The sequence below is a fragment of the Etheostoma cragini genome, chromosome 13, assembly GCF_013103735.1.
Source record: "Etheostoma cragini isolate CJK2018 chromosome 13, CSU_Ecrag_1.0, whole genome shotgun sequence".
NCBI lineage: Eukaryota > Metazoa > Chordata > Actinopteri > Perciformes > Percidae > Etheostoma > Etheostoma cragini.
Window position 1 is genome coordinate 1330011 of NC_048419.1, and position 25948 is coordinate 1355958.

Genomic DNA, 25948 nt, shown 5'->3' on the forward strand with positions numbered 1-25948 from the left:
CCCCCCCCCCCCCCCCACACACACACACACACACACACACACATTTGTTTGTAGAATGCCATTCATCAACTGTGCAAGCCCAGTTTGTGGCAAAGTGAAGGGTTATAAATGAAACCCTGTCAAACATATTGGGTTTTAAAAGGTCAGGAGAAAAGGAAAAATAGATTGTTTTAAAAGGACTTGGTAATATATTGATTTCGACATATGAGGCTGGCTATCATCTTACATTTTGGATATCATAATAACACAATATGACAAGTGTTGTCTTTTCCTTGTTTTAAAAGCTGCAAAACAGTAAAGTGATGTCATTTTCTGAACTCACCAGACGGTTCTTTACTATATTTGTTATTTTATCTACCTTTACCCAGTCATTAGATCATGACCACCATGATTATTTCTCTCAAATTTAATTGTGTAAATATTTTGTAAAGGCACAAGTCTAAATATTGTCGCAATAGTAATATTTGATCAAAAATATTGTGATATTTCAGGTTGTGCTAATCGTTCTGCTTCTTTGTGTGTTGTGTAGCAGTCAAGCAGCAGCACGCGTGTTGGGGGAGCTTCATCGCAGCTGCAGCAAGGCGCCGCGTGGCCTGCAGTGTTGACTCCTCTGCACAGCCAGAGTGCCCCCCCGGGTCCCAGCGGCCCCCACGTCAGCACCTCCAGAGGCTTGGCGGTGTCGGCCCTGCTCAGCCACAGCGCCACACACACCGGCCCAGCCCTCCTCATTCCCAAGACCGAGAAACTGTCTCCGGTCCAGCTCTACAGCACCGACAGGGGCAGCCTATCAGGTCTGAATGAGCACTGAAGTAAAAACCACATCACAATTAGGGGTCGCATCTTATTTAAATTGGTGAGTGATAAGATGGCCGTTGTCGAGAAAATGTAAAACGCCTCGGGGAGATTCAAGGAAACCTGGTGATATCGTCATTGTGACATCAACTGGTGCAATAATACCATCGCGAAAGACACTCAAGAGATTTTTCGGAAAAAGAATATCAGTAGGAAAATGTTGTAAAGGATTTCCTTCTGTTTGTTTTAAATTCAACAAGCAACATGTTCCATGTACTTGAAGAAGTACACTAAATTTAAGTAAACTAAATATATGTTAATTTATCGTGAGCACCTTTAAAATAGTAATCACAATATTCAACAACAATATTGCATATAGCATATTTGCCTCGTATTGTGCAGCCCTGGAGAACTTTGACATCAACATATGAATATGCTAGCATACTTTGGTGAGCTTTAGCAGGCATCTGGTCATGTAAATGTTTAAGGGAATGCAGCTAAGTCTGGCACTTTATGTGGTATAATGGTAACAGGCATGGATCATGCGAGGACAACATAGGCAAAGGTCCTGTGCAATAAGAAAATATGCAGTAGCAAAATACTAATGTGTAGCACATGAATGGGTGTGTTTTATACCCCGAAATAGTTCCAGCAACAAGCCTTCAAATTACAATCCTGCTAACAATCCCCATCTGATCACACCTTTTCTTTCTGTAACTTTGGCGGAGTACATTTAGGCGTATTTCTTGACAACAAAAAGTTGTCTAGGATGCTTTTGTAGTCACAAAACAACCTAGTTGCTATGGAAAAGACAGCTGCGGCTTCTGCGCTTGTCAGTGGTCAGCTGTTAAAAGAGCACTTGACGTAGGGCAGGTTTTTTTCTCAGAAAAGTAGAACTTTTTTCAACTTTAAAAAGACGCCCTGAGCAGCAGAAAGAAAGTCAGCAGTTTAAAAAAGCACTCACAACTTTTATAAAAACAACAGTTTACTCCACATTAGACGCTGGGCAGTGTGTGGACAGTGTGTGGACAGTGTGTGGACAGTGTGGGGACAGTGTGGGAACAGCGTGGGGACAGTGTGTGGACAGTGTGGGGACAGTGTGGGAACAGCGGGGGGACAGTGTGTGGACAGTGTGGGAACAGCGTGGGGACAGTGTGTGGACAGTGGAAACAGTCATACCTGTTTTTGGATCCTAAGTACATAACAGCATTCCATGTATAGCCTGAGGTAGGGGTGTCTAGCAAAAACGTTGATCAAATAAAGCTTGTTGTAAAAATGTACACTAAAATATATGCAAGTATGCCGAGTGTCTCCCAAAGATAAAATCCAGAAAAATAATTATTTTGCACATTACGTTTTGCAAGTAAACTCTCTATTTTATCTGGAAAAGTTAGAACAGGATCGGACTCAGTGGATAAAGCATTGACTTGAAATGTATTTTTATTTGTTTTTGGCTGTCATTACCTTTTCTCAATGTAGTTTCCCCGTTCCCCCCTTTATGTTTTTTTCATACATTACTCACAAATTGAGTTGTCTGATTAGTTGTAACAACGTGCTGAATATTCAGTATAAACTAGATTTAGAAGAGGATAAGGTGCTTTCAATGTTAGTTTGTTGTCTCTCTTCTACTTTCTTTTTTTTATTCTATTATTGCAACATCTTTCAGTCAAGTCAATTAATAATTGGGATATTTCAGTATTGACCAAAAAGAATCGATTTTTGGTTGAGAGGATTTGTCGATAACGTGTGTGCATGTAGAGATATTTTGTTATCTCTGTTTCTCTTAGTGACTTTCCCAGGACATCCAGGCCCAGCGTCACCAGCAAACCCTTTAGATAAGACCTCCACCCCCGAGTCCCCACACTCATGCTTCTCAGTACAGGGAAAGGTAGAATCAAGTAAGGTAGGACACATTGTCTCATTTCATCTACATATACTGCATATTCTGTACATATACAGTATATATACTATATAGATATATATACTTTCATACAGCACAGCAGGAGATTTGTTATCATCTTGTTAAGTGCTAAATAAGTGACAAGTGAAAGTTTGATGTGTCGATCTGCAGCAGACAGAGACCAGGAGGATAACGCACATCTCAGCTGAGCAGAAGAGGCGCTTCAACATCAAACTGGGTTTCGACACGTTACATAACCTGGTGACAACCCTCAGCTCTCAGCCAAGCATAAAGGTACGGGGAGAAAACGCCTTAGAGATAGATCAGCATGGCCAAAGTTGAGTTGATGACTATAACAGATGTAAACGCAGCTAGGAAACCGACCACAGACATTTGGAGTTAGGGCTCTATATCAGTTTTTTTAATTGTTATTGCAATATTAACTGGCGCAATACACATCGCGATGTATGGCGAAATACACTCAGGTTTTTAATCAGAAGAACACATTTTATAAATGTAACTGTCATTCTTTTTTTAGTGGTGCCTTTTATATATTTAATTCCATGTTCAATAAAATAATGTTGGAAATGATTTCCCTGTGTGAAATTCAACAAGCAGTGTTGTGTTTAGCAGAATGCTGGAAGCAGCAGAAAATGCAGAACTGAGTACGCTTCACTATTTGTTTATTTAAGTAATATCGTCATCCCGATATTCAACAACGTTATTGCGAATCACATATTTTTCTCATAATGTGCAGCCGTAACTTTGAATATTTGTGAGGAACTGGGGGTGCATTGCTGATGCGTGTTGCCCTCTGTCCGCTGGCCCAGATCAGCAAAGCCACCACGCTGCAGAAGACGGCCGAGTACATCGGGAAGATGCAGCAGGAGAGAGCTCAGCTGCACGACGAGGCCCAGAGACTCCGAGAGGAGATCCAGCTCCTCAACTCGGCCATCAAGTGAGACTTTTAGCAGCGGTGTGTGTGCGTGTGCACGTGTGTGTGCGTGTGCACGTGTGTGTGTGTGTGTCTCTGTTTCTGTGTTTTGTCTCCCTCCCTCCCGTCTTTCCTCTCTGTCTAAAAAGAAAAAATAACTTTACTTAATTTATATTTATTTTAATTTTTTGGGCCCTGTGACGCGTTCTCTGTCTCAGTGTATTTTTTGTAATTTTTTGTCACTGTTTGTGTTTCTTAAATATATAAAAATAATTTAAAAAAATTTGATTACAAAAGCCACCCGGGACTTGTTATTATAGGAGTGTGTTATGTGAGTTTATGCATGTTCATTAGGATTGGATGCATTAATCATTTATGCCTTTGTTCGAACAATTTAGGAAAACCCAACCTTTTAATGACACCAGTTTTCTTTGTGAATGAATAAAGTCATCATCAATCATCACATACCCTTCAACATACATAGAGATACTGTGGGCATGGGGAACTTTCCATAAAATTATAACTCAATGCAAATCAAACCAGCTATTAGGCTAACTGAAATAACACCATGCTAATTAAAACATTGAAAATTGGTGTCCTTAAAAGGTTTGATTTTCCAACGTTTTTTAAATGAAGGCATTAAGATCAATTTCTAAAAGATGTTTTTTTTTAATTCCTCTTTTTAATCAACTTTAACATGGGTGTGTGAAATTACACTATGCAAGCCACAATAGATGTGCAAATATAGCAGATCTTATAGCTTTCAGATCTTCCAATACCAACACAACACCAGTATTGATTTCTTTGCTCTGTTTTTGAACTGAATGATATAATTGCTCTATTTGATGTTATTGTTCAGTTTATGGGCCCCTAACCAGTGATTGTGACCCTAGCCTTTAATATCACGTATTGGTCTGTCCCTGCTGATGAAGATGCCCTGCTGTGTTGACTCTGCGTGTCTGTTGATGCAGTGCGTGCCAGCAGCAGCTTCCAGCCACCGGTGTGCCAATCACACGACAGCGCTTTGACCACATGAGGCAGAGGTTCCGAGAGTACGTCCAGGCACAGACGCTGCGAAACTGGAAGTTCTGGATCGTATCCTTATGAATGGAAATCGGCAAGAAGTTCATTAAAGGTCCTATGGCATGACAATTTCACTTTATTTTTTTTTTAACATTAATATAAGTTTCCCCAGCCTGCCTATGGCCCCCCAGTGGCAAAAAAATTGTGATAATGGTGTAAACCGAGCCCTGGGAATCCTGCTCTGGCTTTGAGAAACTAGAAGCTCAGATGGGCCGATCTGGAATCTTGCCCCTTATGAGGTCATAAGAATAAGAATAAGAAAATATATAAAGAGACTTCAGATACAGTATTAGGGACCACTAAGGTCTATATAAAAGAGACTTCCGATACTGTATTAGGGACCACTAAGGTCTATATAAAGAGACTTCAGGTACAGTTTTAGGGGACCACAAAGGCCTAAACAGCACCATGTCATGGGACTTTTAAAAAACATAACACTGCCATAATCACAAACTCTAAAAAAGGACGTACTCTGCATAGGAAATGGGTAGAGTACTAAATGTAGCCATCTATTCCTGTGTGTAAGTACTTTGGAGGCAGCATCAACTGGATTCTTCGTCGCTTTGGAGAAATCTCAAATGTTTTTATTTTTCCTAAATTTTTTTCTGTAAATCCAAATGAACTAATTAAAGCGTTATGCCAGCCTGGAAAGATACTGTTTGGCAGGGAAATGTAGCTCTCACTTTGGTGCAGTACATATGGTAAGTGACTAAAACCTGGTCTTTGTAAATATCTAGATATGCTAATGTAGTTTTAACAGTACATCTGGGGGTGTCTCAGTGTAATCAGGGAGAATAAATGGCTGTGTGGCATATGCTAGTTGTATAAAAAAGTAATATTAATCCCCAACTCTTTCCCACTGATCACCCAATCCGTTACTGCCGCCCTTATCTTGCAGGAAAGATACAAACATTAGATTAACATTTCATCCTTTTTGTGTGCTGCACAAAAACACCTTGAGGGTGTTTTCTTTCCATGAATATTAAGGTATCTGCAATGGTCGCTCTGGAGATTGTGCATTTATCTAACTGCTGATTTAATGAATTGAAAACAAAGATCTCCAAGAGAATCTTTACTCTTCACATAGAGTCAAGATGGCAACAGTTAGTGTATATTTGACTCATGTTTTCGCCTCTACTGTGCTATTCAACGTTGAGAGCTGACTTATTTTGGTTTTAGTCGACCACTAGTTTGCTGCAGCTTCCAAAACAATGAGCCAATCACTTACAGTGTTATGAGGGACATAACCTAAAGGACAAGTCTGGTGATATTACATCATATATTTTTCTTATTGTTATTGGTGCCATGTTCCTTCTCCTTAGTTTATTTTGACCCTGGTCTGCTGTAAATACTCACCAGCGCATCCCATGTCTGTTATTCTACAGTTTAAAACCATACCTAACAAATTCACTATTTACTCCTTTTTGAATGACATTAGCATTTATTTATTCAGAAATCAACATCCATCTAATATATAATACAAGATAAGAAAAGATTAAGGATGTTATTATTATTATTACTATATACATATATATATGTATGTGTTTTCCTTCTTTTCAGCTCCATGTATAGTAAATGGATTTTATGTATTTATACATTATTTCATGTGGAGAATGTGATTGGTGTAGACCCACAGATACTTTCTACTAAAGGGGACTGGGACTGAGAATATGGGAGTCAGTAAGTATTGAAAGACAGACTAATGGATCGTTGGAATTTGTTGTTTTTTTTTGGGGGGGGGGGGGTTTGTTGACAACAAGGAAGCTATAGAATAACACCAGCCTATGAACATTATAAAGCACTTTTCCATGGAGATCCTTTGAGATACTATCCATCGCTTAATATGTTACTACTAATATGTTAATACTAGTGTGTCACTTTCACACCACTTCTTTCCTCAACTCCGTGTCAGTTCAGCATCATCATCGAGCCGCTGTTTGAGTCCTATAATGGAATGGTCTCCACTGCCAGTGTGGAGGACCTGTGTCGGTCCACTCTGTCCTGGCTGGACCAGCACTGTTCCCTGCCCGCCCTGAGACCCAGTGAGTGCAGAACCACGGCTATCGGTGGTTTGCTCTAAAAGATTTCAGAAAATGATGAAAAATGACGATCAGTGTTTACCAAAAGCCAAAGATTACATCATCATACGTCTTGTTTTGTCCACAACTCAATTTGTTTTTATTTCATTTCATAAAGTAGTGAAGAAACTACAAAATGTTCAAATCGAAGAAGCTGGAATCAGAACTTTTTTTTTTTTTTTATAAAAAACCGGGACTCAAACCGTTTATCAAAATAGTAAACAATAATTTAATAGTTTAGAGTTATTTGATTCATCTTTGCAGCTCTATGCAGAACCTACAGCAAACATCCCTAGTTTGATAGGATTTAGCTGTACGTTAGCTGTAATCTGTGTTTGTGGTTCTCTGTGTGTCCCATCAGTGGTTCTGAGTTCACTCCGTCTCCTGAGTACCACCACGGCCATCCTGACAGACCCCAGCCTCCTGCCGGAGCAGGCCACCCTCGCTGTCACCCAGGGCAACCCCGCTGCTGCCCTGGACCACTCCTCACAGCCCGCCCCTCGGGACAATGTACACCCCATGTGACTGCGAAGAACAGACTCATTGGAAAGTGAACTGGAATCCACCGTGATGCACACGAGACCACAAGTCAGAGGAGAGCCTGTGCAATGATTCAAAATAGACTCTACACTCAGCCCTGAGACTTTAATAATTGCATAATCACATTCCTATTAAACTCACCAGCTGCATAAAGAATGTATTCCAGTACACCTAAAACAATTTGTGATCTATGCTTAAATTCTGAAAAATGCTTAATGTAGTTGGACTAAACACTTGTGTTATTCGTAAGCCTCAAACTCTTTGGTGAAGCAGTAGTTATATATATTATAATATTGTCAATTCCTTTCAAATATCAGTTATCATTTCTGTGTATAATTTACTGTTGCCTTAATTACTGACATTGGCTCGATGCAAATGGCTTTCGTCACCTTCCGCTGATTTGGGCAACACACACCAGTTCCAGTATTAGACTAAATGAATAGGTTTAGATGGCAGGGGTTACTTCAGAGTTAATTTTTATGGTTCTCAAAGCGGAGTTAGCAGACCACCAGGGCTCCAGGGTCCAGAGGGTGAAATATTAAAAAAAAGAGAATGAAAGATAGTACAATTATACTATCACCTGTTCTTTATACGTCAGAATAGAAGGAATGTCTGCTTTGAGTCTTTCAATTCTGCAGTACTAAATCATACCAAGAAACATTGGACCTTAAAACAAGGAAAATGTTAACCAAACTCTGAGTTATATCAAAAGCCTGTACTAGAATTTAATTATGTTTAGAAAAGAAACAAAAATAATAATTTATTATCACAGCTTCCACACCACAGGCACAATAAACTCACACAGCACACACTTTATAGAAGACCATTCCTGAATGCACTGAGGTCTTTTAACAGCAGCCATCTTTGTCAGCTGGTCTTTCTACTAACATGAACGATGGCCATGTTCTATCCAGCAATGAGCCAGCATGCACATTAAGGAGCTAGATGGAACTCGGTCATCACTAACTTCATTATTTACACCTGTGCTTTTCATAGACAGTATACTTTTCCTACTGCGACATGACAAAATGGCTTCCGTGAGAGCCTTTAAAGTGATAATATAGAGAGGTAACTGCCCCACTGTGGCCGCCGCTTAGGACTCAAGTAGTCCACAGTAAAAATAAAAAAAATGTAGACTCTACACACTAGGTGGCGCTATCCCAGTGCAGTTGACGCCGTTTCGTTGTTGGCGGCAGACACTCCTCCGGGCAGCCAGGGGGCGCTGTGCTGCTGGCGGGCCCGAAGAGGCGCAGTGTGGGCTTTTTGTTCCCAGCTCTCCTCGGTGCGCTGTCCACTTCAGCACCATGTTCAGCACCGCGAGCCGAGCACAGGCAGCGGGCTAGCTAAGCGCTGAGGAAGAGGGACGGAAGACCGAGCCACGTCCCCGATACAGAAAATACAGAAACATATCCGCCACAAACGCCGAGACCAACGAGGCCAAAGACTGCAGAAAAGGTAAGAGTTTTCGAAGAAGCTTATATCGGATGAAGTTGGTGGAAGTAGGGATACTAACGGGCTTCTCTGAAGAAGATAAGCTCCCCTCCCCGTCCAGGTTCATAAAGAAATACTGTGTGAGAAGCGGTGTTTACGTTCGCTTCTTGTTCTGTGTATGGCGTCGCATACATTTTCACCCTGTGGCCGGTTTATTAGAGCGAACCGGGGGTGCTAAAGTACCGACGGGCGGTGACGGAGACCGTGCCTCCGCCGGGCAGCCGCTCCTCGCTGTGCAGATGGTGGTGTTTTATAACTCGTCGGTTTCCGTTGCTACGCCGTGACCAGCTGCTGTTTCTCTGCTGCCTCCGTCCTGGCTGCGGGGCATTGGTCACCCCCGGCACTGCTCTCGTGTTCTGCCCCCATTTCTGTCGGGAAAACCCGCCTCCACACGGCAGTTAATGCTATTTATGCACCTTGTTAATATGGGGATGTTAGGTGTTTGGAACAGATTCCCTCAGAAACTATTTGGTGGAGAGTTTGTTCACAGACATGCTTAATCCTCCTGTTGTCCTGGGTCAAACCTGACCCTTTAAAAAATGACTATATCTGAAATATGGGTTTCTTTTAAACCAAATTACCACCCCAAAAATGGATTGGATTCCTTACAACCCTCTTTGCAATTACAGTTGATCACTTTATTTCTCTGATCTTAACCATCAGTCAAGATAATTCATAATATATGCTTTTTTAACTCAAATATTAGGTACAAGTCTATGTAAATGAGGGTTATCGACCATGAATTCCAAAAAGAAGTGTAAAACCAGTGGTAGTAAGGTGGTGAAAACTAACAAAAAGTCTGAAAAAGGGATAAAAATGTCCGATTTTTGTCCGTTTTTTTAGCAGAGGACAACACAAGGGTTAATTATCATGAGCTGGGCAGTTTACGGATTTGCACTGAACTCTTTATGAGTGACTGTTAGTAGTTGTGAGGTGATGTAGATTGAGGAGTTTTATCAACCTAGGTCATGTGCTGTGTCAATCTAGTGGAAGGGTCAATTTACCAAAATACTATCCGCTCACTGGGCCTGTTTTAAGACCCACACACATTGTTTTGGTGATGTTGATGTCCTCTTCGAGGCAGCTGAGAGTGTCATTGTCTTCACTGTGTCTGGATTGGGTACCCAGCCGAGTGCATGCCTCCCTGCGTTCTCCTCTTCTCTCACCCACCTGACAGACAGACACACACACACACTGCTCCTCCTCCTGTCCTACTTCCTTCTTCTTCAGCTCTCCTGAAGGACAAAGCTGCTGTTGGTGAAACCTCGAGAGGGGGGTGGAGAAGGACAGGGGACAGAGGAAGGATGGAGATGTAGTTTTTGATCAGGCTGAAGTGTTTCTGGCAAGTACTAATAGCCTGTCAATGTGGTGTGATGGTGTGATGGTGTGTGTGTGTGTGTGTTTGTGTGTGTGTGTTTTGTTTCTACACAAACATACCAGTTCCTGTAATATGAGAGCACAGCAGGGATGTCTCTGCTTATTCAAAGAAAGTCATGCCAAACAGACTGGGATTTTGCAACAAATCAGCCTGAAACTGCACTTGAGTTGGCGGTTTGAGGACGTAGCCGGGCTGCACGGCATCACTGCAGGTGGTGATTCCTTTATGTTTTATTTAAAAGGCTCGTCAGTGTGTGTTCCTGTCTCAAATCAAAGGGCACCAAGGGAGTATTTCTAGCTAAAGAGCAAAGTTTTACTGCTGTTTTATGTGGGTGGAGTGGATTTGAAGCCTCCATCAAGGATGTTGTGTTTTGTGCCGTTTTTGAAGCAAACGTCTCACAGTGATTGGAGCACCAGCACCAGTGGGAAGTTAGACCCCCTCAGCATTTATTACAAATACATTTGAAGCATTTCATTCACAATACTAAAAAAAGCTTAAATATGTCAGTATGTCTTCACCATATTGGATTTTGTTCCTCCTACTGATTTTCTCATTATTTAGTCAGCGTGTTTATGTGTGATGGGTACGATAATGACGAGGTCGCAACGATGCATTGACAAAGTAAATAAGTATGTGTTATTAAATTGCGTCCTGCTATTATCCCTCTAAAACATGGTCAACAAATACCAGTGTACCGGAAATCAGATAAAATGCTGCAGACAGGCCTGACTATTGCAACATGGCTGCCTGAAGGAAACAATGTCGTGATCCCGTCATCATTCCAATCCCTTTGGTACACTAGAGTCACGCTTTAAGGACAGTGTTTACAAGTCTGTCCTTAAAGTTACTTACTATAGGTTAAAGGACAGGTCCACCACCTTTTAAGTCTGCCTTTTAACAATAGTCCGGTGCCCCTATGACCCCATGAACAGGGACAGAGGTTTTGCTTGCTGTAATCATCCCTCCTGTTTAGGCTGGCCATTTAAAGATCCTTTCATCATGGGGACAAAATCACAGATCTGTGTAAAAATGTTTGCTGAGTATCAAAAGTCTGTGTTTTCCAAAGTAATTGTTTTTTGTACAAAAAGAGAGAACATTGAGACTAAAACAAGACTAACTTTGGAAGATATACCCACTTAAACCAGAAGTCGGACTGCTGAAGCCTATATATATATAAGTATTACTGTAGCTTCCGAGAGCCAGCCAATACTGGAGAGACCCTGAGGCTGTAAACTGCAGCCGTGTTGTACTTGAAGACCCTGGTCTGATCTGGATCGATACCCAGCACACACTGCACTGGTTGTTGCTTGTGGGGTGTTGGAGCACACACACAAAAAAAGCTTCACAGCAGGGCCCTTGTCACAGCGCTCAGGCTGACAAAATAGCACGCCACTCTTCCAACGTAGAAGCACATCCATTTTTAACACATTCTCTCTGTCTCTGTCTCTGTCTCTGTCTCTCTGTCTCTCTGTCACTGTCTCTGTCTCTTGCTTTATATGCATGACAAAAAATACTTCTTTGTTGCCAGAGCATAAGAACAAACTTACATATAAGCAACTGTCTCTCCCTCTTTGTCTCTCTGTCTCTCTCTCTCTGTGTCTCTTTGTCTCTCTCTCTTTCTCTCTCTGTGTCTCTATGTCTCTGTGTCTCTCTCTCTTTCTCTCTCTCTCTCTGTCTCTGTCTGTCTGTCTTTCTCGCTCTCTGTCTCTCTATTTCTTTTTCTCTCTCTCTCCCTGCCTCTCTTTCTCTCTCTGTCTCTCTGTCTCTGTTTCTCTCTCTGTCTCTCTCTGTCTTTCTCTTTCTATCTCTCTCTCTATCTCTCTCTCTCTCTCTCTCTCTCTCTCTTTCACCATGTTAATATAAGTATTGAAATTGTGTTTCCTTTAAAGTTACCAAAATAAAAACCAACCGATTTCTAAAGCTCTAGAAAGATGAACAGACTATTTCTAAACACTACATAGGTTATTTGAACTAGTCATGTTTTAGTTTTTTAACGTGTCTTGCATTAGATTGGTGTAACGTGACAGCGCCATCCCCCCGTACAGCGTGAGGAAAGACAGAATCCTTAGCTTTCTGCTCTAACTGTTATTTTTACATGGGTGTAAAGTCCAGCGGGAGGCCCGGTCTCTAAAGGTTACTGGTCTACGTGATGATTCTCGGGCAGATTGGTGGATGTGTGTGAACATAACTCCTAATAACTTACTCCCAGTTGTGTTTGCATGGGTTTGCACCTGTCCATTTCTGCTAACACAGGATATTTTCCTCACATCGCTCCCTCAGCGTCTCACTGTGTATACTATAGGGTAGAAGTCATCTGGATAACCAAATGAGATCTCCTGTATGGGGACTAAGATGCCAAGATTAGTGTCAGCTCATCTGTTCAGAGACCTTCTTCCTCCTGTGTCGCTTTTGAAATCACACTCTTCCTTCTAAGGTGATTATGTTTTTCTTCACGCAGTTTGGATTTTAATCCTGTGGGTCTGTAATGTAACTTTAGGTTTGAGGTCCGCCTCCCAGCGTACAAAGCATTTAAGATTCCCTTCATCCCCTGATCAAAGCCTCGGATTCATCCTCATCAAGAAGCAGCAAAACAACACACAAACTTTACATAAGGACTGAAAACTGAATTATTCAACGCAATTCTTCTTTTGTTTTCGTGGTGTTGGAGGCTGTTTCTAATGAACTTTATACCTTGCACGCTGGTGATAGTTAAATAAGAAAATGTTTTATTCACTAGGTTACTCAGATCTACTATTACTCATATAAGTATTAGCCGCATTAAAACCATTACTTTCCTTTTTATTAGTTTTTTCTATTACGTCTGGAGTTTGCGTGCATGGACGTTCATGCCGGTGTGTGTGTGAGAGAGAGTAAGAGATGTGTGATGCAACAGGCATGTAAATACCGAGTTATTGAAGTCAATACAGTCATGAGAAACGGCCGCCCTCTGTTCCAGTTCAGCCTGTTTGAAGCTGTCACCCAGTTACTGCTCAAAGGGCACTGTTTGACTGCTTGTTAGCCATCGTGTGTGTGTGTTTGTGTGTGTGTGTGTCCGTCCCTTGGTATCCTCTTCCTCTATCCCACCGACTTCAGAGCTGCTTTGAAGTTCTTCCTTAGAGGAGATGTGAAGGGGATGGAAGAGAGAGAGAGAGAGACAGAGGAGGGAGGAGACACTGACACAAAGAGGGGTGGGGCGGGAGGAAGAACAGTAAAAATGCTTCATTTTTATTCCTGCACTCACTCTGTCCATCCCTGAGCTTTTATCCCCCCTCACAATTTGAGAATGATGTCATAGGCTGCATGGTGTCTTCTGCGTGACACCAGAGAACGAAGAACGAAGTCGCAGGAGTATGCAGAGAAAGAGCGTCCATGTGAGGAGAACGCTGTGTTAGGAATTTACAGCGCATTAGGGTGCTCATGTAGCTGCTCCCGATCAACTCATGAATAATGGAGGGGATCAGTGTCTAGTTCCATTAGGTGATCCCGGTGTACTTTTCAGGAGGGAGCGCTGTGTGTGTGTGTGTGTGTGTGTGTGTGTGTGTGTGTGCATGCGTGTGTTGGTGTGAGGGTGAGAAGAATGGAGAGAGGCACAGTGAGAGCAGCTGCACACCCTCAACACAAAAGCATCTGCTGTGCTGACTCCAGAAAACTAATACACACACACACACACACACACACACACACGCACATGCGGTGAAGACAGGTCTTTGCTGCGCAGGAAATGGTTTTTGTAACCTCCTGAATCTGGTTGCGGCAGTAGATTCTGTAGATAAAGCAAAAGAGTGAGTGAGAAGTGATCCTCTCAGCTGCCATAATCCTGAGTGGGTGGGGGGGGGGGGTGGAGAGGATTGGGCAGAGATAAGATGATGACTCGGGGAGAAGCTCTCTCTCAGGAAATGAGAAACAGAGCCTCATAAATGGCTTGTTTGGTGAATTACTAACCCTCTCTCTCTCTCTCTCTCTCTCTCTCTCTCTCTCTCTCTCTCTCCCATTAAACAGTTTTTTTCAGGGCTAAACTAATCTAATCCCCCACTAGCATCAGCTTGCAGTTCATATGGTCTGTGTAAATCATGGGCAGTCGTACTAGCGTTTATTTGGATCACGTACAGTCTTTTGAATAAAGCGCATTTGAATTGCTCTGGATAAACAGCATTGTCAGTGAGTGTGTGTCAGGAGTGACAAAGGTTTCAGCGTGAGTGAGGCCGAGCTGCACCACGTGGCAGGATTCCATCTATTTACCCCAGAGAAATGAAAACAATTAGAAACAGGAAAAGGTGATGCTGCGAGCAAATACGGGGCTGAAAAGATGAATGCGGGCTCTGACCTTTCCCATCTTTTCTTCGCCGAGCATACTGGGAATTCGTATCAGCCTCGCCTGCTGCAGTCGCCGCAGCGCTTCTCCTATTTAGAGCGGGCCAGACCTAAAATAACAGTTTGTTCCCTTTAACCGCAGCTCGGAGCCAGCGTTCTGGAGGCTGCGTGTGGCAGATTGACCTCGGTGTAGAATCTATACCTGTGCTTGGTTTGGAGCTCCCGGTTACATCCGCCTTTGTGTGTCATTGGCAGTGTGTGTTCAAGTCATACAGCTGCTATGGGGGAGGGGGGGATCAATCATGCTCTCCTTTTATTATTATGTAAAATTGTGCGCATGTGTTTGTGTGTTTGTGTATTTGTGTGTGTGCGCGCACGCAGTGATTGACAGATGTCTCTCTCTCTCTCTCTCTCTCTCTCTCAGTGTATGCCTGTGTTTGTGGCTGATTGAATGATCATCCATCTGAAGCCTCCACAGCTAGATGATTAGCATTATGACCAAATCAGTCCTAGTAAATAATAAATAACCTGTTAAACAGAAAGGCCAGCATATGTATTATTCAGAGCTATTTCTCCAGCAGCTTAAGTTCGACTTTACCCTTCTCTTGGAACTTGGACTACTGGCCACTTAACACCACCTAAACGCTGTTTGTATACACAAAGATAACTAGTGGAAGAGCAATATTGTTTTTCTTTTCACCTGGAGAATATTTTTCATGCATTGGTGTATGTGCTGTACAGTATGTGCTTAAAGCGTCCATGTTTTGCTCATTTTCAGGTTCATAATTGTATTTTGAGGTTGTACCAGAATAGGTTTCCATGGTTTCATTTTCTAGAAACTTTTGTCTAAAAAATTGTTGTACTGCACATTGCTGCAGATCCTGTTTTCACCCTGTGTGTTTAGGTCTCTGTTTTAGCTCCAGAGTGAGACATCTCCCTTCTATCCTATCTTTGTGGGGGCTGCACATGCTCAGTAGCTCGGTAAGATCCCATCAGCTAGATACCTCTTTCTCCAGCTTTGGTCAGTCCAAGACAGGATTAGCTGGGAGACTTCTTCTAGACCAGGGCCACTTGTGGAATACCTGCACAACAGGGACAGGGAGTAGAACAAGGACAGGAAGTAGTTTATTTGGAGATTCTGGTCAACTAGTGGCTGTTGGAGCAGTGTTTTCCATTGAGAACGATCTAGCATGCTACGGTTAGCCACCTCGTCTCTAGTGATGTAGAAAGCCGTGCAGATGTTGGACAGCTCACCCGGAGACTGAAGACAGAGGACATTCAGAAACCGGATCTTACTCAAATCACCATGGATAGTTTGTATGGGTGTGGAGGCACCAGAGACACAAAATAACACCCCAAATCCCAGGAAAAGTGTTTTTTTTTCATAATATGGGCCCTATAAGTCCCAATGTTGCATGTATCCACGTCTATGTGGTCTCACAGGGCTGCTCTAAGTCCAACATTTCACCTTTAGCTGTTTGATACAGGCCTCGGCATCAGCTTCAACACTTTCACTGAGCTTTGGATGAATTGGTACTGTGACGGTGCAGTTACTAGAAAAAGAAAAGATTGGAAATAAAATGAGCCAGCGTTGCCGTGGTAGATTGTTCAGAGCTGGAGTTTTAACATGTTAGATTGGGTTGTTTTTCGAAAAGCACCAGTAAGGTTTTTTTAATAAGCTGGCATTCCACTGTTTGTGCATATTCATATAGCACACCAACTGATTTTACTACCAACAATCTAACAAACACAAATAGGCCCGGGCACCAGGTAAACTGGGGGAAATAAACATGTCACAATAGATACAGACCAAGAGAAAGCAGGACCAACATACAGTATGTAGAGAACATCTCTTGTTTGTGAAATCTCATCCATAGCATTTATCAGTACAGGTAGACGCTGAGAGAGCCTAACATGGCTGTACCCCTCCCACAGCCTGTGGATGTATCTATGGAGACTAGCCTCTTCTCAGAGGGAGTTCACAGGTATATGGGCAAGGATAGTGGATAGTGAATTATTTAGAAGCTCTATCAGGCATTGTCTGCCACGCACAGCCCCAGACGGTGACTTCAAACCTGATATTGGACTGCAAGGAGGAAGGGATATAAGGTGGCACACAGCCCCCGCCAACAGACCCTCTCAGTGGAAAATCCCCAACAGACTAGTCTTGCATTGCCTGGCCCCGACCTTTTTCTACAGCGATAAGGTCTGGCTAGTCCAAACAACATTCCTGAATAGGAGAAAAGCATGTGTACCCAAGGAGGTGAGCTCTATAATTAAAGTGGCTGTCGAGTGTGTGATAAGTTTATTACTTTAAAAAAATAAAAATAAAAAGATAAATATAATTTGATTGTCGGGTCTGGTTCGAAGGATGTTTTCCAAATTGAGTTTAAAATGCCACCACAAAGAAAGCAGAAGGTTAGGGACACGGGGTCTAGATGAAGGACATCCGGCACAACATCCCGCGGCCCCGGCACAATCCCGTTAATCAAACGTCCAACAGATCCGTGTAGAGTTTCATTCTGAATGTTGTTAGGAAGGTTGTCCCATGAAAACATTTACTGTAAAGTGTAACCAGTCTTACACAGAATAAGGTATCATGCATTTCGGTTGGTTGAGATTCAAGATTCAAAATCCTTTATTAATCCCACGATGGGGAAATTCACACTGTTGGAGCAGCAAGGGATAAGAGGAAAGGTAGAAACCACATGTTAACACACAACAATAAATATAATTAAAGACAACAGATATTCAAATTGAAAAATGATGATAATGTCAGATGTGATGTAATGATGTCAGATGTGTTGTGGGTACTCTGCAGACATGTTAAAGCGTCTGTTCTGCTGAAGGACATTTCGCACGACAAAGTAACACATTCCTGCAGTCAATAGAGGACACCCTGTTAACATCTCACACCATAACCTCCTTTTATGTCTCCAAACCTCTGTCAACACTTTGATCAAGCAACCACCAGCAATAACTCCGACTAATTGTATCCGATTTATAGAATGAAAGCACTGGCAGCACTGAAGGCCTGTTCATACGGCCCTCTGAAAGGAGAATTAGTGACACCATGGACAAGGTTCGGACCAGATTACCTTTCACTACATCTTATCAGTGTTAGCATTGTGTTTTAAAAAGGAACCTGTGGCAGTGGATACCATAGGTGGAAAGTACTGTACCTAAGTACTATTTCTAAGGTAGTTGCGGCACACATAGTATATTCTGGGACTTATTTAACAGCATTTTGAATTCTGAAAGAAATAAACTGGCAACTTTACTCAGAGACGTTGGACCAACTGAAGGAGGCAGTGCAAAAGTTAATATTATTATATATGCTACACTGTGCCAACAGATGATCTCGTGCATTTGTACATACTGTATTGTGTATTACTCATAAGAAATTTATTAAATAGGGGGGTCTGTCAAAAAAATGAATTAACCTAATACATACTGTCTGTATGTATATGTATATATATATACTATGTGCCACATTACTTGCACTTTAATTATTTTTAGTTTATGCTATTTACTTCTACTTTACTATATTTCAGTCAGAAAAACTTTTCCAACATTACATTTATTGTCACTAATAGTTACTTTACAGGTTAAGATACTCTTACATGAAAACATGTTGTTCCAAATATATTTTGGGCTTGTGACCTCTTAAAAGAAAGCGGTCTACATCCTTATCAGGGTTCAGATGTCTACGAGTTGTTACGCCGAAGAGACATTCTCCCTCTAACGTCCCTCTCGCTTCAATACCCGTTCCAGGCCCAACCAGGGCAGAGTTAAAACAGTTCAAAAAGGAAGGCAACAGTCCAACAAATTCAATCAGATTTGTTTTGCAGAACTTAAATTTTGTTTCTTTCCCTGCCTTATTAATCATCTCATGACCCCTCAGATTGATCTCTTTCCTCTTTACTTTCTCAGCTGGGCTGGTTGTAATACCACAATCCATGGTTTTCATATTCCAGTGTTTACACTGTACAATCCACCAGATCTGGTATTTAATCCCGGCTGGGGGATCATTAGCCTGTTTGTTTCTTTTCACTTCCCCGTGTCCTCGTAAATAATTGTGTTGTTTCAACTTGGCATAATTGTTTTGGTCATAGTTATCAGCTTTAAAGAAGAAGAAGAGAGAGAGAAAAACAACTGCACGCCAAACATTCGCAGACTAAAAATGTTTCTATGAAATCATCAAAGAAACAATTGCTTTTTGTAATTTAATCAACTCCCTACCAAAGTATTTATAGCCATGTTTGAGGTGCTTCCTGAGGGAATTATTATAGTATGGTTTTCCTTTTTATGATCAGTCTTTCCTAGCAGGAGCTACAGATGCTCAGTAGTATAACAAATTCAGTCCCCAGCAATTAGATGATGGATAGTATTGTAATACTGAACTGTAATTTCCACTCGTGTTTAAAAGTTATATCACATTGAATTTATAAAATACATGTTTTAACTGTAGAAAAATTTGTGGAGTTGTATGTATAAAATAATTATTCTTCATGGTCATCTAAAGTAAATCTAAAATACAGATTAGTTTAAATTTATGTAGCCACCTGCATAACTTGAAAAGTACCTTACAGCGGGCTTAAAAGTACACTTTGTGAGTTGCTGTTTTCTCCTCTATTATACACAAATACTCTTACTGTAGCAGCAATATTTTCTTTTTTGTACAAAAAAGTTTCATGACCGTTTTCTTCATACTTCTGTAATCAGTGCATGAAGGATAAAGGATTCATTCATTTGCACTTCCTTTATTAGTGAAACAATTTCCAAGGCCTTGTTCTAATTAGGCTGATTAAACCAGATGAAATCAGCAGCAAACCCTTTCTGTACTGCTGAAGGAGACCAACACTGAGGAAAAGGTTCTGCTTTATCCAAATGCATATGGACATTAGAATAAAAGAGTAGAGATGTCACAATGAGCAAGCCACACACACACACACACACACACACACACACACACACACACACACAGACAGCTGTTCTGGGAGCCCAGCAAGGCCAAACACCAGCAGCAGTCTGCAGCAATTCACACAGCAGAGAGCCGCTGAACGTTTATGGACCCTGAACGCCAATTAACTTTTTTGGGACAATGTTTGGCTTCATTGCGCTCCGTGGACCTTTAGTGGAAGAATTAGAAATGGGCATGTGGTGGAAGAAGAGGGATGTGGTGCAGTGGTGGACAAAGTATTCAGATCCTAAGTAAAAGTAGTATTACAATTCTGCAAAAATACACTGTTACAAGTAAAGGTCCTGCATTAAAAATGTTACTAAAGTAAAAGGATGTAATTCTTATTAGGTAAATGTACTTAAAGTATTAATAGTCAAAGTACTCAATTCAGAAAAAGTCTCACATTTAGAACAGTTGTGTCGATCAACTAAGTGATTAACGGCCTGATCATCTCAGCTGGACTTGTAGGCCGTTATATTGTTGGATAGTTTCATTTCTAATAAGACATCATATTTTATGAACTACATGGGTTTTATGTGCAGACATCTTTATTTGTAAAGTAACTAGTAACTAAAGCTGTCAGATTTAATGTAGTGGAGTAAAAGTAGAAAGTGGCATGGAAATAAGACTCATTTGACAAAATTTGTACTTAAGTTCAGTACTTGAGTAAATGTACTTAGTTAAATACTGCCCCTGACGAGGTGCGAGGAGGCAGATAAAGAGATAAATAGGGACGTTGTACTGTTGCGGTTGCGTTTGAGTCGGAGCGTTCGTCGCTGGCAACACAGCGCCCACTTCTACTAACCAATCTGATAAAAGAGACAGTCTGACAGCCTTTCTATCTCTGAGGCTCCCAGCAGCCATAAAAAAGAGCTTTTGTTGGTCTACATTTTGAACAAGTGTTATTGTAAAGACTGGCTTTCTTAGCAAATGAAAATGGAAGGCTTTATAGCCTTCTTACATCCGCAGTGAAGTCTTTGATACTCCGCAGTACTTCCATTTCTGAATAATTATTTTGTTGCAGGAGAATGTGTGGCCGGTCCCATCTCCTTACAACACAGAGTTCAATTTTAAATTGGACTTTTTAGTGCTTTAGACTCGTGCTAGTTAGATAGCAGCAGTCTGTCCAACCTGGAGAAAGGGTTTGGTAGCTGAAGGTTGGCTCGTCCAGCATGGGACATTGGACTTTTTGTCCCCTTAAAACCTAAAAAAAGAAATCCAGCATGTTTTTCAAAGGACTAAACTTGAAAAACAAATACAACCACTGCATGCTTCACGTAATATTCTTCTGTCCAATGACTCTTTTAGTGGAGGACTGTGTACTGAGTTTTTCAATTGACCCTGACCTCATCCATAGCTGTGCTACAGGAAAACATGTCTGACCTTTACACACTCAGCTCAGTGCACACACTCAGCTCAGTGTACACACTCACACATCTCAATCTTAATCTCATCTGTATTCTGTCCTCCTTCCTCCAACCTCATCGATTAAACCCCACAGTGTAGAGCAGTTTTCTGCTGGGTTTAAAGGAGTCTGCTGTCACGGGAATTTTCATGGCCAGTGCCTTTTCCATTAGGGAGAAACAGAAGAATCTACTTCCTTGGGGGCTGGCAGCCAGCCGTTGAGAACCATGGAGCCATCCTATAGATTCTTATAAAGCTCACATGATGAATCAGAAAGCATCCAAGGTCATACAGCTTATTAGAGACCGATAGAAAGCAATGCAAAGTTCTACAGTCAACCCATCTTCAACTGAGTGATGAATGTACAGTTCAAGGTGTGGTAATGCACCCTGGGCATTTAGCTTTGGCAGCTCTGCAGTTGTTTAAAAGGTAGGAATTGTGAGGATGTTAGCCATTTATTCAGTGGCAACAAATATGATTACTAACAGAAAGTGGGAAATGTGGGAGATGGAGAGGATTAGAGTGAGTGGGTAAGGACAGAAATGGCTCTGTGATCTAGTTACCTTCAAGGTAAGTGTGTTAGAATCTGACACTGAATTTCTTTTCATGCTGCGGGTTGGCTGAGACGGGGGAAACTGAACCACAGCTCTGATTGGCTGGTGATGCACCTGGCCTCTTGTAACACTGCCGGCCTCCTGGCAGTGTTACTGCTGTCAGTAACAAAGAATCTGTCGTTTTTGTGAATAGCTCTATTTGCCCTGTTGCAGAGAGTTAAAGGAGAAGATTGATACTACTCTTCTCGTCTAATTGTCCGCCAGAAAGCCAATGAGCATGATTCCCAAAATGTCGACAAGAGATTCAAGACAAAAAATCAGATCATTTTTGGATTGGGCAAAGAGAAACACAGCGTGCATCTCTACATGCTACACCCTGCCAAATAATCTGAGACAATCAAGAAAAATCTAACGTATGAATCCTGGCAATTTTTAGTTGACTTCAATTTAATTGAAATGTGTACTCCACTGCAGGGAAGTGCTGAGACAGAGAGTGCTAAGGGAATGTCCTGAGTTGAGATGAGGGATCTGCAGCGCGCTTCAGTTCAGATAGACCGCAGCAGACCCCATGTGATGCTATTGGAAATGGGGCCCCAGGAGACAGATGGGAAGAGAGAGACCAATATGGATTTAAACAGCAGCCTAGGTATACACTGTACTGTAAGCTGGTTCCATTTTCTGTATGCACAAGATGTAGAGTAACTTCAGTACAGCTAACTGTAATCAGCCTTAACTGTCAGGAGTTTGACATGAAAACTATTTACCTATTTAAAATTGTTCTACTCTGTATTGTTCTGCTCTGTATTGTTCAATCCAAAAAAACATTGCTGACATGATTTTATATATGATGTATTTTTTTTCCTAGAGGAAAATCTAACGGATAAACACAACATGGAAACTCAAAGCTTTTTTACATCAGTGTAAATGAAAAATAACAAGATCATCCTGATGCACTTGTTACATGTTACAGTAGTGTCTACCGTATATTCTAACCTGAGGATTATACATGTATACGTAGAGCCTCTGCGTAGTTAGGGGCAAATGTTCCAACCAAGCCATAAGAGTAGGAGAGACCAATGCTCAGCAGGAACCTAAGCCAGAGTACTGGGCAGGAAACAGATGGCGTTAGTGGAGGGAGTGGGGGGAGGCGGGGCAAAGATAGACGCAGTGCCTGGCCAGAGGATATTACAGCAAGCCTGGACACACTCATCCTCTGTCCCCTGCCTCCCAGGGGATTAATAAGCCCATCATGGCTGCTGCCCATATGGGGAGCCACAGAAGGCATATGACACTGAGGGGGATATATTGTGACTGGGTAGCCATTTTCTCTTATAATGTCTCACTTTGACTCTATAATGTTTGGGGACCATGTTGTGTTTGCACATGTTCCATCTCAATCAGCTTCACTTTGTCTGGTAATGGAGGGCAGAGGAAGAGGGTTTTTGTCTGACTCTGGTGGCAAGGACTCTCTCAGAGCACTTAGAAGACTGCAGGTGTTCATCATTTCAGTTATTATTCCACCAGCAGAGCCAAACAGGTGGCCAAGCTTATGACTGGCATAAAAAAGCAAAGAGGGGCACCCTTTATCTGGTGTATTCCTCTCCCATGTGACATTTTACTTGCCACTATGAGTGAAATGGCTTTTTAACAAAGGCCATAAGCCTGGTGTGTAGCCGCTCCTGTGTCCGTATCGACTTTGTCTGGAGCTGTTTTGGTGTTGGTGACATTTCTTGTATTCTCACATCACCTCCGGTGCTGCTGGGGGCTCTGTCTAACCTTTAAGGCGCCAAGTGGTAGCCCAGTGGAAGAGCAGCAGACCTGACCTTTATGGGGGCTTTCAAAGTGCCCCACCCCCTCCCTCGCCCAACCCAACTCTCTTTCTCGAGCCAGCTTTCAGTCTGCTGCCGGCTCCTCTAGACCACCAGTGTCTAGTACTAACAAGCTGGATCTGCTACTGTCCTAGGCGCCCCCTGAGACCAGGCCGGGCTCTGCAGCCTGTCTCTGGGTATAAGCTTGCAGACAAGGATGGGCAGACAGTAGAGAGAGATAGTTTTACTGCAGATAAGCCAGGGACTTCTCTCTGTTGGGCTGAGCTCCAAATCCCTGTTGCTCCGTGTGGGTGTATGTGTGAGTGGCTAACACGATCCACCTTCAACCAGCCAGAAATCCAATACATTGTCATAAAATGTGAAAATCGAATACCTTTTAGTCATTATAGCATGAGTTTTTTGTTGGCTATGAAGTAGAGCGGGTCGGCCCTCAACCCTAAGGCCGTCGGTTCAATCCCTGGCTCCCCCGTCCATATGTCACAGTGTTCTTGAGGAAGACGCTGAACCCCAAGTTTCCCCCCCGACCCTGAATGTGGCTGTCCACTGCTGCTTAGGCCGGGTTAAATCTAGAGAGTGAATTTTACTGCACTGTACTGTTTGACACTGTGACAAATATTAATAATAATAATATAAAAGTTTTCTTTAAATTAATACAAGTTTCTTCTCTTAAGAATTTTCTGTATAATTAATTCCCAATTGTTGTATGCTCATAGTGTAAAAAGCGTTACATGTGAGGTCGGGGCTTCTGTTATCCTTAAGAAATGTGAAAGTAAATGGCAAGGTTAGCTTAGATGAAACTGACCTCCAATTCCATCCGCCGGTCCTGGAGAGGAATGAAATGAAAATCCACAGTAATAATAGCAGGCATTCAGCCTGCTACAACAGCCTATACCTCTCAGATGGAAAAGAAATGAGCTTCATTAGGCCCTGAACGAGTGATTAAAATATTATTTTATTTTCTCGAAAAAGCCTATTTTCTAACCCCATTCCACTTTACTTCAATAAAACATGGCCTTAATGTTATTCAAATCACTTCTTTGGAGTAAAAGTTAACTCATTCTAGCATATACATTCACTTTCACTGTCTTTTCCAATCAGTTCTCAGTTCATGCACAGGCAACTGCTGCACCTCCCAACATACTAACTGTTGTTTTATGCGGAGGCTGGGGATTATAGCGGATGCCTCCTCTGAAAGGTGCCTTAATCCTGCTCCTAGCAGGGAGATTAGCAACCTCTGCCTTTTGAAGATTTTACTCAATATCAGCTTCTTCCCCCGGCATGTAAACACATTTCAACAGTGATTTGCCCAGAAAAATTGCTTCAGCCTCCCCCCCAAATAATAAAGCCCTCATGAGACATTAAAGACGTTACTGCATTCATATGCACATGCACGTTTCTCTCAAGGCAGTGCAGTGGAGCCTGTGTTAGTGCTGGAATATTTGCTGCTTCATAGGACACAATAGCATGTAGTCCTCTCTGACAGATGGCCTGAAGAGATGTGCAATGTCCATTTTGGCGTTCTGGTTAGTCTCATGTTATCTCCTTCTTTTGCCCCGACCCGGGCGCTTCCCGCATGGCCAGAGATATGGTCGCGCCGCGGATTGAGATGTAAAAGGAAGGAGAGGGGAGTAAAAAAAACGGCGGGGGAGGGAGGAGTGACCGATCTCACCTTGACAGTTTGAAGAAAGCTGCTGAAATGTGTTTTCAACTAATTTCTCTCCTGCTGCAGGGTGTGTGCGTGTATGCACGTGTGCACCCGCGTGCCTCTCGGCAGGGCAGCGAGGTGTGTAAGGAGCCAATGACAGCTGGTCATCATCATCTGTCGGTGCGTCTTCGTGTCCACCTTTCTCATCTTCTGATGGACTTTTTCTCTCTTGATTTTGATCTGATTTATGGTTGTACATTATATTCTTTTTTTTAATCATCATTGCAATATCAACTGGTGTACAAAACACATCGTGAAAGACTGTGACGTATCGCGAGAAATACTCAAAGATTTTTTTTGTTTAGGTTGAAAGACAATATTGGTGGAAAACTGCAGTTAAAGGAAAATTTCACTTCATGAGTTTTTTTTTTCCATCAATATGAGTTCCCATAGCCTGCCTATGGCCCCCAGTGGCTAGAACTGGAATCTCGCTGTAGTGGCTGAAAGTCTGCAGCAAGGCTGATTTTTTGGAAAGAGACTTCAGATACTAGTAGTATACTAATAATATTAGGGACCGCTAAGGTCTACATAAAAGAGACTTCAAACATAGTATTAGGGGAACACTAAGGTCTATATTAAAGCATCCAAAATGTCATGGGACCTTTAAGACTGTCGGGCGCCTGGGATGCTCAGTTGGTAGACCAGGCGCCCATATATAGAGGTTTCTGATTATTGGACTCAATATCCTAGACGATGATAGGGGTGACCTGTCTGTCTCGGCCCTCCTTCAATCAATCAGTCTCTCTTTCACAACTCTTCTGTTTGACATTCCCTCTCAGACTTTCTATGTCTTCTTGGGTCTGCTTTTTACTCAGTTGACATCTGTGCCAGATGAATCTCGTCCTTGCCTGTGCTTGCCTTTTGTGCCTGTTAGTTTTTGTCTGCACATGCAGGTCCAATTTTAAGCTTTGCATTTTTTCGGTGGAAGCCATTACTTAGAAATTCCCTCAAAACAGGGCTTTCTGCAGGCTGACCTTTATTCAGAG

At 42.1% G+C, this 25948-nt stretch overlaps 2 protein-coding genes across 4 annotated transcripts in view; both read left to right on the forward strand.

Annotated features, from left to right (window-relative positions):
* Positions 1-7571, forward strand: part of LOC117955309 (carbohydrate-responsive element-binding protein) — a 24041-nt gene extending 16470 nt beyond the window's left edge. The window contains exons 11-17 of one of the 3 annotated variants that reach the window (XR_004659009.1): positions 530-791; positions 2580-2695; positions 2864-2986; positions 3523-3650; positions 4598-4721; positions 6627-6751; positions 7149-7571. Coding sequence is in view for 2 of the 3 variants with exons in the window: in XM_034889720.1 (XP_034745611.1) it covers positions 530-791; positions 2580-2695; positions 2864-2986; positions 3523-3650; positions 4598-4721; positions 6622-6751; positions 7149-7312 (1047 nt within the window). In the remaining variant the exon portion in view is untranslated. Of the gene's footprint in view, positions 1-529; positions 792-2579; positions 2696-2863; positions 2987-3522; positions 3651-4597; positions 4722-6621; positions 6752-7148 lie in introns of all 3 variants that reach the window. The other 2 variants (XM_034889720.1, XM_034889721.1) reach the window with 2 other exon arrangements.
* Positions 7572-8549: 978 nt separating this feature from the next.
* srrm3 (serine/arginine repetitive matrix 3) overlaps positions 8550-25948 on the forward strand; it is a 73018-nt gene continuing 55619 nt past the window's right edge. The window contains exon 1 of the mRNA XM_034889723.1: positions 8550-8782. The gene's annotated coding sequence lies outside the window, so the exon portion shown is untranslated. The remainder of the gene's footprint in view (positions 8783-25948) is intronic.